Raw genomic sequence first — 14,323 nt, 5'->3', positions numbered from 1 at the left:
ACACTGTAGGACTTCCAGGTTTCAGAAAAATGTGTTTTAAAAAAAAAAAATTAAGTTTAAACCCTTCACTCCTCAAGCATACAGAATTCTCACCAATTCAACTAAACGATCCATCCCTATAACAAAAAAAAAAAAAAAACCACACCAACAACACAAACCCAAACAATGTTACTTCAAAATCTTAAATTAGAAGATAATAGGTGGGCATTTTTGCAGAATCTAAAAATACCAACCTACTTCTGCTGTATGTTAACAGCAACTATGTGGCCTGAAAACATTGATCGTGGTCATCCACACCAAGGTTTCATTTCCGGAAAATGTTTTTCAGAATAATTTGCATTCGCTGCACGTAGTGTCCTCACCAGTATCTTCTTACGTGGCCTTCTCAGTGTCCTGAGAAGATGCCTTTCTAGAATCTGCAAATACTCTGACCTAAGTTCCTTCACAAATCCAGCATCTGGGGAAGTCAATCCAGCATCTGGGGAAGTCAATTCATGCTGTAGCTATTGCCTGATTTTTAATTCTTCTTCCAAAAACAGAGAGTGGACCCCATGCTAATGAGCCCTGCCTATACTGAAGAGACAGGAAGGATTTTTGCCATTTGAGCAAAAGAGGAGGGAGAAAAGGCAGAACACATCAACATAGTTTACCTGGCTAAACTGAACATGAAGCTTATCTTTGAGATCCAAATAAGGGTTTCACCATAATCAAGATCAAATACTGTCCGAAAACATTCACAAGACATTTAGGATAACGAATTAAGCTAAATCAGTCAAGGTAGCATATTTGAGGAGACGGAGGAGAACAGTAACATTTTAAACCTCAAAGAATGCAAGCATTACTTTGCTGAGAAAATATGTTCTATTCATCATTCCCATCAACTGCCTCTAAAGAAGCCTGTGTCTATTTAGATGCAAAAATGTCTAATTTAAAATAATTTTAAAATCCAGTAATAATTGGCAGAGCATGTTAGTGAAAATACACAAGTCAAAAATCAAACATCTTCAAATTAATACGTCCTTCAAGGATCATTCTCTGAAATTAATGGTTTTCATCACCGATTTCAATACCTTAAAGGAAATACTGGGTCATGACGCTTCCACCATTTCAAGACTTCAACAGCTCTCCAAGCCCAACATGCAGCAACAACATTACCACTTTGGTGGAAGTGTGATGTTGAAGTGGTTAAAATTTACAGTCAAGAACAGCAGCAGTATTTCCTTAAAACTGATAACTATTTCTGAGAACTCAAAGTATATTCAATAAATGAAGCAATATACAAGAGAACTCATCTATGCTACCGTACAACGGTTGAACATTTTACTAATTAGTTTGAAGACAGATATTTTGCAGCACTAACCGTGGAATAATCATTCGCACTGTCCAAATCACAATACCTTCAACTAATCACAGTTTACAAAAGGCCTGAAGAGGGTACTGACTGACAGGAAGATGGAAAGAAATCTGGGAGGTGACCTAGACACAGTAACTTTTAACACCTCGAAGCTTCAAAAAGCAGGACACAATCTACTTCTTTCTGTTAGTTCCACTTGTAGGAGCAGCAGGTATAGCACTGAATTTCATGCTGAAGGATGAGGAAGTTATAGTTAGATTAAAAAAGGTACTGGATACAGCTGTCTATAATTAGCACCACATCCATTTACAATTAGAAAATATTTCTACAACATTACATATAAAGATTTTGTATATATTCATAGTTTAAGCAAGTGTTTGTTTTCTCAAATTCTGGCCTCACTGAAGAAGTGAAGAGACACTTTTAACCAAGCAAGCCTATTTTTGGATCCTCTTAAACAAAACACCCTCATACACCAGCTGTTTGAATTTATTCACTCCTTAGAATTATCACACAGTAAGATTAAAAAGAAACAAAATCAATTACTTTTTTTTCATAAATAGATTAAATTGCGGAACTACTTGCTGCAGGATGTTGTGAGGGTCAAAAGTACACATAGATCATGAGTTATTGTGCAAATTCATAAAAAATAGGTACGACCTACTAAGCCATAAATCTACAGAACAGAGGACAACCTTCTACCAGTCTGCCAGAAGCAAAGGAGATATACCAAGATAAGCATCACTGCATGCTTGCTCTGCCCTTATGCTTAATTCCCTCGTCATTACTTATCACCCAAATCAGAAACAGGGCTGGATGGATCTTTGGTCTGATCCAGAACAGCTGTTTTTCATTAAATAACAAAATCTCCTTTCTGTTTTGTCTATTATATTAAGTACTGCAAAAGAAAGCATTGTTTTCACATTTCTAGAAAAAAAAAAAGCTTATTACAGTTAAAGTATTAAATCCAGTTCATCTGCTTTTACTTCAAGTGTCAATAACCCCTATTCCTACAGGTAAACTTCTGCAGCAAAGAGCTCCAATCCAAAATGCTGTACCTTGCAACTGCGATTGCAAGAGGCAACTGCTCACTGTATAGAAAAGTGAAAAAAAAAATATCTACCTTTTTACTTTAGTTGAGATGCTCTTCCAGTTGCATTATGACTGAGGGAAATTACAAGAACCTCACAATTTATCATTCTTTATTCTGCATATTCTTATTCAAGCAGGGAACATGACAAAGTCTTATTTCCCCCCTCCCCACCTCTCCTCAGCTAGAAGACTCTCTGTATCTCATAATTCTCAATATCTTCTAAAATTAAGATCCAAGCAAAGAATTTCAGTGCCTCTCCAATACCTCTTATCATCCTCTGTAGCACTATCTAGGAAAACTTGTAAATAAATCAATTCCTCATCAGACTCTCCGTTTCTGTCAGTTAAATAATGTCACTTCTATTTGTGTAACACACCAGCAGATGTGTTACAGCAGTTAATGATAGCTGTAACTACAAACTGCTACAAGTTCTTTTACCTAAAGATTTGACAGAGTATTAAATAAGTTCATGCATAGCATATAAAAAAAAAAAAATTACAATATTCAAGTATTTTAGTCTTAACCTAAGACCGAAACAGAGTACAAGAACCACTGCAGGCAAATTAATTACTTGATTCCAATCAACTACTTTCCTGTGATAGATGGCCTATAAGTGAAAGCAAATAAGTTTTTAATCTTACTCACAAAAAAAATGGTTTAGGTCTTGCACAAGGTAGTAAGAATTAGCCTTCCTGAAACATAAATGTCATTAATTTATTGATTTAGATCAATTTATCACTTCAGAGGGAGGAACTGACATTTTTGATCATCAATAACTGCAGAGAAACCCTGCCCCTCACACGGCACTACCCACACACAGCTATCCCCAAGAACCTTATTTGATCCTCATTGCTCACTATTCACTCAAAGACCTCAGTTAACACTGAGGTCTAATAAACATTAACCTATTTGGTAGCACATACATTGTCTTGCATAAACTGAAAAATTCATTGCTTATTCTAGCATCTGACCCAAAGATCCAGTAAGTGAAAGCCTTGGCTAAGGAACTGCATGATAGAAGCCCAGTGAAAATTAATTCTCAGAGGGAAAGGTACATATTTCAACAGTTTACTCAAGCCTTATTTAGGAACACCTATGTGAGGTTTCAACAGTGGTTAAAGCAAAATTAGGTTTATGAAGGCATTATGCATTCGTGACGACCTATGCAGCCTATGAGATTAGAAGGTATTTATTAAAAGTACAGTCACTGAGAGTTCATATAGAACAAACAGCTGTAATCACAAAAAAAAAAAAGGAAGGAAAAGACTAGGCAGAGAAGAGGTCTCTTAATGGCATATATATATAGTCATTATTTGTCTAGAAACTAACAGCAAGCTTTGGTGATATACAGTCACAAATTAATCATGCGTATGTTAAATGATTCACCATTTGATCAAATGTTTAATTTCAGTATACAAAATTGAGAAAAGAGCCAGATCGACATGGCAGGGAGCTGATGATACGTAAGTGACTGGAAAATCCAGACTCAGAAATAAACTCTGGATTGGGCCTGCATAGAATGCTTGGGGCACAATGTCTCATCACACATATGATGCATGCAGTGTCAGAGAAAGGCAGGACAAATGGTAACATCCTGCAAAACCCCTGCTGGCATGTTCTCAAACAATATTGCCGTCAGTTTTACTGACTACAGTACCTTATAGTTGCCAGAAATAAGATGAGATCAAACTCATCATACTGTGTTTTCAATCAACTTCCTGCTGGCTGCCACCATTTCAAGAATGGAATTCATTTATGGCCATTAACATATTTCCTTCTTTTCTGGCTCTAAGGCACTGAACGCAATAGTATGGTTCCAGTCTGGACCATAAGAAAAATAAGCAGCAGTCAGCACAGTACAAATAGAATTGTAAAAGTATTACCCTCTCTGACATAGTCCTTCATAGTATATGCTTCTACCAGCCAAGGAGTATTTTACCCTACAAGTCTCATCTATGCATGTAACCATTTAATAGTAAAAGCTCCAGCCCTTTGAAGAGCTACGCACAAGTGAAACCTTCGTGGAGTTCTTTAAAAGCCAGCGGGGAACTGCCAACATGTAGTTCATTAAAAGATTATGCCTCATCTCTAATAAGCAAAATGGCTTAACTGGAATATATACATATAGAAATATTTTCACGTATTTATTAATTTAGAGCTGAAGATTTTATATATGCCATAAAGTGAAACAGCTTTCTGAAATCCACTAATCTAAGAAAAAAAACAACATTACATGGTCTGTTAATCAGAAAAAGAAGAAAGAATTTTTCCATATCATCAAAATGAGAAGGTAAGCACAGCATAAACTCTAGCTGAAGTAACCTAAAAAAAAAACAAACCAAACCAAAACACAACACTTGCTTACTGCACCCTTTCCAACCTTTGTACACTAAGACTATTCCGATAAAAAGCAAGATAGTTGCAACTGACTGGAGTTTAAGATATCAAAATAGGAAGAGGAACAAAATATTTCCAAACAATAAACCACGTGAATTTTTCATAAATAATATGAATATAGATGAGGTTTCTCAATTGATATTATCTGGGTAACTGAAATGATTTTGTAAAATATAAAGCTCATCTCAGTGTTTCATTTGAACTTTACTTGACCAGAAATGGCAGACTGGACATTCTAAAAGAAAGGGCAAGTCTGCAGAAGATTTAAGGATGGATTCTGTGATCTTCAACAAAAGGTAAGCAAGCATTAGCCACTGACCTTAAGCAGATGTTTCAGAAGTTCTGAACAGTCTCACTCAAGTCCCTTATTTCAGTTGTTCATTTTTCCATCTCTTACATCTTCAAACACCAAGAGTTTAATAATTTTCCAGTCACTAGAGATTCTTAACAGCCTACAGGATCTTAATTTCTAATATAAAACCAAGCATTTTAAAAGAAGAACCTCTCCAACTTTAGTGCAATTAGTGCATACTAGTCTTCTGTAATATCTTTGCCTGCCACCACTATCAAGGTGCATCTCAGGAGCTACTTCTACCATTGTTCACCAACAGGCACATTTTAGCCCAGAGACCCACAAGCTTACTTCAATTTCAATGCTTCTTTCAGTATTTTCCTTAATGTTTCCTGTCTTTGTGGATTAGTGCAGAAGGTGTGCCTCTTGCTGCAAACAGTCCTGGCTAAGCATTACATAAAATCAATTAAAAAAAAAAAAATTGACATCTTCTGTATCTGGCAAAATCTAGATCCTATTGTTTGACCCACTGACACTGAATTGATCTACTACCTACGTGGTTCAGGCTTGCTCAAGAACAACCATGAAAGGTTTTTCAACCATTGGACCGATGGGGACCAAGAAGTACAGAGCAACACTACTCCTCTGCATTACTTTATCTACAAATTTCATGAAAACTGCTACATTAAATTACAAGTTTCAGAACTTTTCATACCCTTAAATGTCCTGCAGATAAAGGGCAAATATGGTCCTGTTATTCCAAAAGGTGACTTGACAGACATGTAAAAGTGACATGAAAGTCACAGATAAGACTCTTGTCTTAAAACATGTTTCTGGTAATAACCCTAGCTGGCATCTAGAGCAGCAGAATTCCAACTTCAGATGCATAAAAGTCTTTTTGCTATCATGATTTACTTTCTTCAGAAAGCTGGATTAAAACTGTGACCGTTAAGTACTCCTGCCAATGCAACTTCACTAGAAGGGCAGATCTACACAGATATACCAGCAGATCTTTTCAAGGACTAGCAAGGCCTAGGTAAATAAGGACAAGATGACACTTAAGTTTCTTCGGGACTGATATGTATAACAAACCATTAAACTCTGGAAGCTGACAGCACAGGTTAGGGTTTTGTTGGTTTCATTTGGGTTTTTAAGTGAAAAAATACATATGTAGTTTGCCACTGTATATTGAAATGTACCTGGCAGAGGCTTAAAGAAACTGAAAAACAGATTAATTTATTCACTGTATTGGTGGAGAAAGTGAGCTTTTTTTTTTTTTTCCACAGTGCTGTCTTTCAAAAGTACCTTACACAAAACACTACTAAATGGATGACATCCTGAGGGGGGGAAAAAAAAAGGGCAAAAAATCCCCCTATTTGGATAGCTGCTTGTGCAAGGGGAATGTATGTTAAAAAAAAAAAAAAAAAAAGTAGCAGCTTTAAAGGCAATGGGTTATCTTGAGTCTCCTGTCACCATTAAGCAGATCCTTGAATATGAAGCACGAGATTTTCTTCTCATTACTGCAACACACTGAACTAGCCAAAAAGTTCAGCCCAATGAAAAAGTTCACTTCCAACTTTCTGCAACTCTCCTTCCACATCAGTATCGGGTTACAGAAGTCAGTATGCTATATTAGAGATACCAGCAACTTGCTTTCCACTACATTACAGAAAGCGTAAGGCCCAAATACGAGAGCCTAACAAAACAAAAGTAAAGAAAATAATTTACTGTATATTTATAATCTGTCTTGCAAGATCACTCCCAGCAGGGCCATGGCCATTTGTTGCAGTTCAGGTTACTGTCATAACTCAAAAATGGGATTTCATTTGAAAACCCGCCACTCCAATAAACCAATGACATGTACAGTGACATCACTAAATCACTCTTATTGCATCTCCTTCCTCTCAGCTTTCACTCCCCCAGAGTACGTTAAACTGCATGACATAAATCCCAAGAAGGTACAATCACAGACAAGTATAAATCTCAGGTGGGCCCTCAAAAGTCTATTTAGACACATATTCTTTGAACTTTCCATAAATAAGAACATTAGGGACTAATGTTTCTGTGATATACATTTAAGGCGCTTTATGATCACGTGTATGTGCCAGTATACCATCTGCCATGATACATCTAATTTAAAAAAAAAAAAAATAAAGCAATCGATAATGGAAACGTCTTCAGCAGACATGACCCTAGAGGTGGTAGGAGTTTAGCAAGGAACAGGTTTACCTTTTTTCACCTTCGGTAAACAGGAACGACCCTACTTCCTTCTTCCTAAAAGGGGACCAGCCAACAGCTAACAAGGACCTTATCTATTACGAACCTCCCCGCCTTCGCAAGGTGGGGAAAGAAGTGTATTTTTGTCCTTAGCCTTTTGCCTTCCTTAGTTATGCTGCCCTGCGCTGACCTGCGGGAATAGCAGCGAGAGCTCCCCGTTCCCGGGCGCAGGGCAGGGATGTCAGGCACCGCGCTCCAGGACACCGAGCCGGGCAGCCCGGGGCCCGCATTACTCATCCGCGCCTATGAGGAGCTAAAGGCAGGCCCCGGAGCGCAGCCGGCAGCCCCAAAGGCGAGCCAGCCGCTCCAGGAAACCTACGTACGTGGGGAAGCGAGGAGGCCTCCCCCCGCCGAGCTGCCGGGAAGGCCGCCGCTGCCGTGCCCGAGCGGCGGGGGAGGCCACGGGGCCGCCGCCCGCGGCCAGGCCGGGCCGCCCCCTGGGCCCGGGGGCAACGCGGCCTCCCCCTTCCCCAGGTCACCCAACGCCTCTAAGCCAGGAGCCGCCGCCACCCCCACCCGGGACGCGGCACAGACGGCGGGAGGCCGGGGGACACCCCTCTCCCACAGCGAGCTCCCCCCGCAGCCCGCCCGGCAGCGGCCAGCGGCCACTCCCGCTCCGCGGCCGAGCCCTCGGCCCCTTCGACGGGCCCGAACTCAGCGCTACAACCTGGCCCGGCGCCCCGGCCGGCCGGCCGGCCTGCCCGCCAGGCCAGGCCCGGGCCCTGTCCCCGCCCGCCCGCGGCCCCCCGCCGCCTCGCCCTTCGCCTCGCCGCCCGTCCCCCTCCCCGCACCGGACCGGACCAGGCCGGGCCGGGCCAGCTCCAACCCAGCCCCCTCCTCGCCCGCGGGCCTCGCTTACCCCCAGAAGCCACAGGGGCAGCGCGGTGGCAGGCTGGGCGCCTTGCTGCGCTCGCTGCCGGCGTCTCCCATGGTGGGGCCGGGGCGCGGGGCGGCAGCAGCAGCAGGGGGGGTCGCGGGGCTCCCAGCCGGGATGCCAGGCCGGTCAGCTGGAGCCGGGCGCGACCACTGGGGAGGCGGTGGAGGGGAGGGCGCGGGAGGAGGGCGGCCGCGCCCTACCGGCCGGGCCCGGAGCGGAGCGGCGCGGCGCGGAACTCTCCGCGGCGGCCTCTCCCGCCCGCCGGTTCCTGTGACGACCCCGCTGTCGCAGCGGGGCGCGCCCGCCCTCCGCCGCCGCTCGGCCTCTGACTCAACAATGCGTTCCACCCCCCCGGCAGCGCCTGGCTTCCCCCTGTCCTGACCGGGATGGTTTCGCCAAACCACCGGATCAGCTGGGAGTGGCATATACCATAGCCCATCCCCGGGGGGAGCAGGGTTCGATCGGGGACGGGACCAGGAGAGACGCAAGTTTGGAAGGCACTGATAGACTCGAGGAGAGAAGGAACTTCCCTGTGAGCAGGTCTGGAGGGGGCTGAGGCCTGCGGAGCTGCCTAAACCCGCTGCCCTCTTTTGCCTCTACCCGCACATTAGGCACGTAGTGGTACGGCCAAGGAAGCCCGGCGGGGTGGGGGTGCCGGTGTTGGCCGCACATGCGCGGAGTGCCCTCGACGCGGAAGTTGGTCGGTGGCGAGAGGGTCCCCGGGGGCTTCCTCTGCGCTGCCCAGGGCCGGCGAGGGGCGGGCCTGTGCCCCCAGCCCTCCTGGGCCGGGACCTGTCTGAGCCGCTGGGGCCCAGGCTCTGGGCCGGGAGCCGCCTCGCCGAGAGGGCTGAGTCGCTGCCAGCCCGGTGTGCCGGGGGGTTGGGCGGCTTGTGCGTACTCGGGGTCTCTCCCTGGCGGGCGGCTTCCCTGGGGGACCCCGGCGGGGGCGGGGGGAGGGCGGACCAGGCCTCGTCCACCGCCGGCTCCGTTCGCTTCCGTACCAGGCCTCTGCTGCGAGCGGGGAGGGAGGCCTAGAGGCTGGAGAGGGCCCAGAGGGCTACTCTCCGTCTTCTCTTCGCTTTTTATTCTGTATGCGTTTATCCTCGGTTTCCCTCAGTACGAAATAAAATCGGTGAGGTGTCTAAAGCACGGGGGTGGTGGGGTTTTTTGCCTGTGATAACGCTCATTGCCTGCGGACAGTAAGCCGAAGGCTGGGTGAAGGGGGCCACCTTGGCCCCCGTGTTGTGGCCCCAGAGAAAGGGACCTGCAAGAGGTAAGGCATGGCAAGCAGGGAAGCGTACTGTGGGCATGGAGCATAGGCGATTACCAGCAGCTGCGCTTTGACGGACAGGAAAGGAGAGGGGAATTTCCAGCATCTGGGCTTGAGGGCTGAGTCATGGGGATGGCCCTTCTGATAGGGGTTTAGCAAATGGCCTTGAGCGAGTTACAGTCTTGGAGTTGCTGTACCTTTGTTTTGTCCACTGTGAAGTGGAAATATTGCTGACCCTCTGCTAGAAATTGCTTTTTGATCCGAGTGAAAATGGTATGTGGAAAAACACTGGTGTGACAATAATGAAGGTGGAATTTTGATATATTCCTGAGGTACTGTTACCCACCTAATACTTTGATTTCTGCTTTGCATTTAAAGCTAAGGTTATTTAACATTGAAAATAATACATATCCTTAAGCCCAGAGTATGTAGGTCTTTGTGAACAACTAATTCTGCCAGCGAGCCTTTGACTTGAATATTAACCTTCTTAAATAATTTTACAGCAAATTAATTAATGGCAGTACAAAAAAGTAGCAATAGAATATGTACACACACACGTGCTTAAAACTTTTTAATAAAAAGTTGGAATTTAATTGAAATCATGTAAACCGGCCTCTTTTGAAGAGACTGCTTTGTGACAGAGTTTACTAATGATGGTTGCTGTATCTAACCATTGAGTCTGGAGTTGACCTGACTCCCTGTTGATGCATCAAGTGGGCCGTTAGTGCTTCAGTAGCTCAACCAGTCACTGCTCTTCCTCAGCAGCAACTTTGAATTCCGTAAAGTTATTGAGTGTGAGACTGATGTACAGTGGAGACGGGACACATGCTGAGACTTTTCATGGACAGATTAACGAGTCCAACTGTCAGCCCTCTATAAAGTGTCTGAGGCTGCATACCACCCTGTGCACCAAAGCATGAGAGCTTCCTCTTGGCACAGCTTTCTGAAGACCCCAGCTGCTGAGGCAGCACTGCTCAGTGCACCAGGAGAAGTGAGTACTTGAACGAAATAGCCCCAGCCTCATTAGCTCAGCCCTTTAAGCCACTAAGTCAACAGAAAATTAAAATTGTCTCTTGTGGCAGCAAGGGGAAGTGCCAGTGTGCGATGCTTCTTCAGAGGCTGGCAGGGAAAAAACTGGTTCCGCTGATCTAAAACGAATGCAGTCTTGAACAGGGCATCACAACCTCCGTTCAGTATGTGGGCTCTTCCTCCAACAGATCTCCTGTTGAGCCAGGCCTCTGGCTCTGTGAAAAGTTTCAGCACCGACCGACATTTTCTCTAGCTTTCCATCTGGAAAGTCCAGGCCTTGGATGCTTTGTAAACTAATGTATAAGCATCCGGAGACAAATGCATAAACAGCACTTAAGGAAGAATATGCAGTGTATTAGTTGGATAGGATTGGGAATATTCGTATGCGTAAAGTCATCATATGGTCCAGATATAGCAAAGCATATTTCAACCTTGGGAAGGAAATATGCATTGTAAACACCCATTAGGTGGGAGGGGGAAACCTACCTAGAGATAGGAAAGTAACTTGAAAAACAGTGATGCCAGAAGAGGGCTAGTGAGCAACAGTTTATGACAACAGAAACAGCTGATGTAATTTTAGTTCTGTGCGTCCAAATGCATGAAATAGGTGGGGAAGGTGGTAATCCTTCTTACTGAGACTCTAGTGGCCTTGCAGCTCTTCCCCAGGCATCTTTTTGCAGACAAATCAGAGCGAACGCAGAGAAAAGCAACCAAAATACAGCCTGCAGACAATGAAATGCTTTTAAAATTTAAAATTTACAGTTTGGCCTGGGGAATGATTGCATTTGGGGAGAGATCGTAACCATACATTCATGTTTAAAATTATAAACAAACATGGAAGTTATTTGCCAGCAGAAAATACTGAGTTTAGTAAAAGATGTCTGTAAGGGGAGAAGTGCTTAGGACATACGGAAAATGTTATGAAGGTGAAGTCTGATTTTTATCTCTCACTGAGGTGCTTCTGGCTCGTTTTCAGCAGGGCTCTGTTGCAGGATTAGGCAACAGACCTGGCAGGATCAGGAAGGAAAACTCCACCAGATTTAGAAGCAACAATTAAAACCCATTGTTTCTCAAGTGCTCCCTTTTTTTCAGGTATACCAGAAAATGTTGTATCTGTATATAGTCAGAACATTTGAGGGTCGTTTATTTTAGTATAAACATGATTGCCCAATTGAGATACATATGCACAACCTTAAAGTGGAGCAAGTGGAGAGTGTCACAAGTATTGTACATCTTCCTTCTCATCTTGACATCTAAATTAGCATAAAATGGTAAAAGTGACTCATGTGGTGTCAATCTGTTAGAGTCTTGAATTGATTGAAATAATCACCACTTTTTATTCCTCTCCAGTAAGCAGATATTCTTAGTGAAGTCTTTTCTTTTGGAAGATCATTCTTGTTAAACCCTGTATTGAGGCTGAAAAATAAAATGAGCACGTGGGAAAGGGCAATGAAGAGGACATGTCTGAGCTGTAGTCATAGCTGAAGATAAAGGTGAACAATTACGATGATTTGTTAGAGCCCGGGGCATAGGCTACAGACCATGAAGACATTAACCTGCAGCAAGTCAGCAACACAGATGTGACCTCAGAAGAAGCGACTGAACCGTGCCAGAGACTGGCTGGATCGAGACCAAGGCTGCCAGGCTTTCAAACGCCTGTTCTTCGCTGCACTGCTCATCTCGTTTTCTACGTTTGGAAAGCATATCTGGCTTTTTGTGTGCACCTGGCTTAGCAGGGTGTGATCCATCTGAATGCCTCAAGATTTCCTTATTCATGTAGTTTAAGTTAGATGTCAGTGCAAGCAGTCGGAAGAGAGAGCTACCCACACCTTAGCCTCTGGCTCAGGCCTCAGCGAATCCGGCTCCAGTTTTCTTTGCTGCTTGAAGGAAGTCTCCAGATTAAAGAAGGCAAACTTGAGTTCATGTTGGCTCTCAACACTGGTTGTGTTGACAAAGAAAAAAAAATATTTAACCAGCCATGAATTATCAATTTATGAGTCATGCAGATTAGAAGGTTTTTGTAGCAGTGTCTTTTTAAAACATAAAACATAAGTTTGAAAACTAAATGACAAGTTTAGATAGTTGCAGCACAGAATTTGGAGGCAGGACTTTGACATTTTTTCTGATTATTTTAAGTCTTTCTGTGCCTCAGTTTTGTTTTCTGAAATGGAAACAATAATAATCTCATGAGTAGTCTGGTAAAGGAGTCTTTATTGGATGACATTTTTAGAAGCAAGGAATAGCTGTTTTTATTATTACTGTGACTAAAAGAGTGCCATTTCTTTGCAATTAATGGCTGGATGGAGGGTCCAAGGTGAAAGAGAAAACTCTTAACACAGCCAGTTGCAATTTGCATGGATATGAGTTACCCAGAGGCAATTATTAATAATAATACTTTTATTTATTTCACACATGTACTACTTCCCCTTCCTGCCCCTTATGTAATCCAGGGTACTTTGAGAAAAGCACAAATGCAAAAAGTGGAGTGCAATCAAACATTCTAGGCTGGTCTAAAAATGCTAGATAAAATATTTAAAATAATGAAAAAATTCAAACATTAGGCATGATTTAATAAAAGGAGAGCGGATGCCTAGAAAATAAAAGTGAGTAGTGACCCACACAGATGTGACAGTGACTAATACTGAAATCACTCACAAAAAAATAAACCTGCAGATGTTCTATATAAGCCAAGACTTTTATTATTTTATTATCATTATAAACCATGAGACTTACGAATGTGTAATGATGATCACATTGTGCTAGGCATTTCCTGATGCTGGTTGCAGATGCAGCAAGGACCATTCTTAGCCTTTGAAAACTGTTTTTAGCAAATGATCTCCAAGCACTTTTTTTTTTTTTAAAAAAAAAAAAGAAAAAACGTTAAGTATTGTTATAGCAACTTTACCAGGAGGAAAGCAGCCTTGGAAAGTGAAACAAGCTGCCTAGGGTCACACAAGAAAGCACCTGTATATCTGGTAGTAGTATTCACGTTGCTCAACTCTCAGTATAGCAACCGATGCAGAGTCTGTGCCCTCTCGCAGAGCTTCTGCCTTGGGTACTCCTTTAGCAACCCCCAAGACCTGCCTCCTCTGCGCCAGGGTCCAGGTTCACTGAACAGTGGTGTCCAAAATCATCTTTGATGTGACTACTTGGTTTCTAAATTAAAGACTTAAAAATAAATAAAGCACTATACATGTCCTTCCATTTAATAAAGGAGCCTAGGCCAAAAAAATATGGTGAAAGAGAAAGGTAGAAGATGAGTGATATTGATATATTTCCTCTGTTTTCTTTACCTGGCTTCTCTTCAGCGTTTTCATAATGCCTAGCGCAAAAGGTCCTTGTCGGCACCTAGGTCTTCTGGGTCCAACTGCAGCACAGATAAACAAGCATAATAAAACCCTCATCTTGTATAAATATAAAAGAGTTCAGCCTTCATTAGACTGGAAGGTGCCTGCCCCTGGCAATCTGTTTGAATGTAAGCTATTTCTGCTCTTTCCTCAGCTGCTCCGAAGATGTCAGATCAGGCACTCAGCAGCTGAACGTATTTCCAGGCACCTCAATAGGTTTATCAATTCTCTGACTTCTGACCCGGTGTTTCTGAGCATGGCTGAGATGAGCGGTAATTCCCTCATAAATGCTCCAGTGTCAGGGAGGCTTAATTGCTTGGCGGCATGAGAAAGTGTTCAGTAGTTCAATGACAAAAGGTCTTAAGAGAATATGAAACGGGAGCCTTC

The 14,323-nt window shown here is 43.3% G+C and overlaps 1 protein-coding gene across 5 annotated transcripts in view; it reads right to left on the bottom strand.

The window, feature by feature from the left end:
- Positions 1-8,343, bottom strand: part of ZFAND3 (zinc finger AN1-type containing 3) — a 141,416-nt gene extending 133,073 nt beyond the window's left edge. For 4 of the 5 annotated variants that reach the window (XM_086631671.1, XM_086631670.1, XM_086631672.1 and 1 more), the window contains exon 1: positions 8,273-8,343. In XM_086631671.1, coding sequence (XP_086487797.1) covers positions 8,273-8,343 — 71 coding nt within the window. The remainder of the gene's footprint in view (positions 1-8,272) is intronic. The other variant, XM_086631673.1, reaches the window with a different exon arrangement.
- Between the last annotated feature and the right edge of the window lie 5,980 nt (positions 8,344-14,323).

This window comes from Tauraco erythrolophus, chromosome 2 (genome assembly GCF_009769465.1).
Source record: "Tauraco erythrolophus isolate bTauEry1 chromosome 2, bTauEry1.pri, whole genome shotgun sequence".
Taxonomy (NCBI): domain Eukaryota; kingdom Metazoa; phylum Chordata; class Aves; order Musophagiformes; family Musophagidae; genus Tauraco; species Tauraco erythrolophus.
The sequence above is the reverse complement of the archived record's forward strand: the minus strand, read 5'-3'. Positions and strand labels throughout refer to the sequence as shown.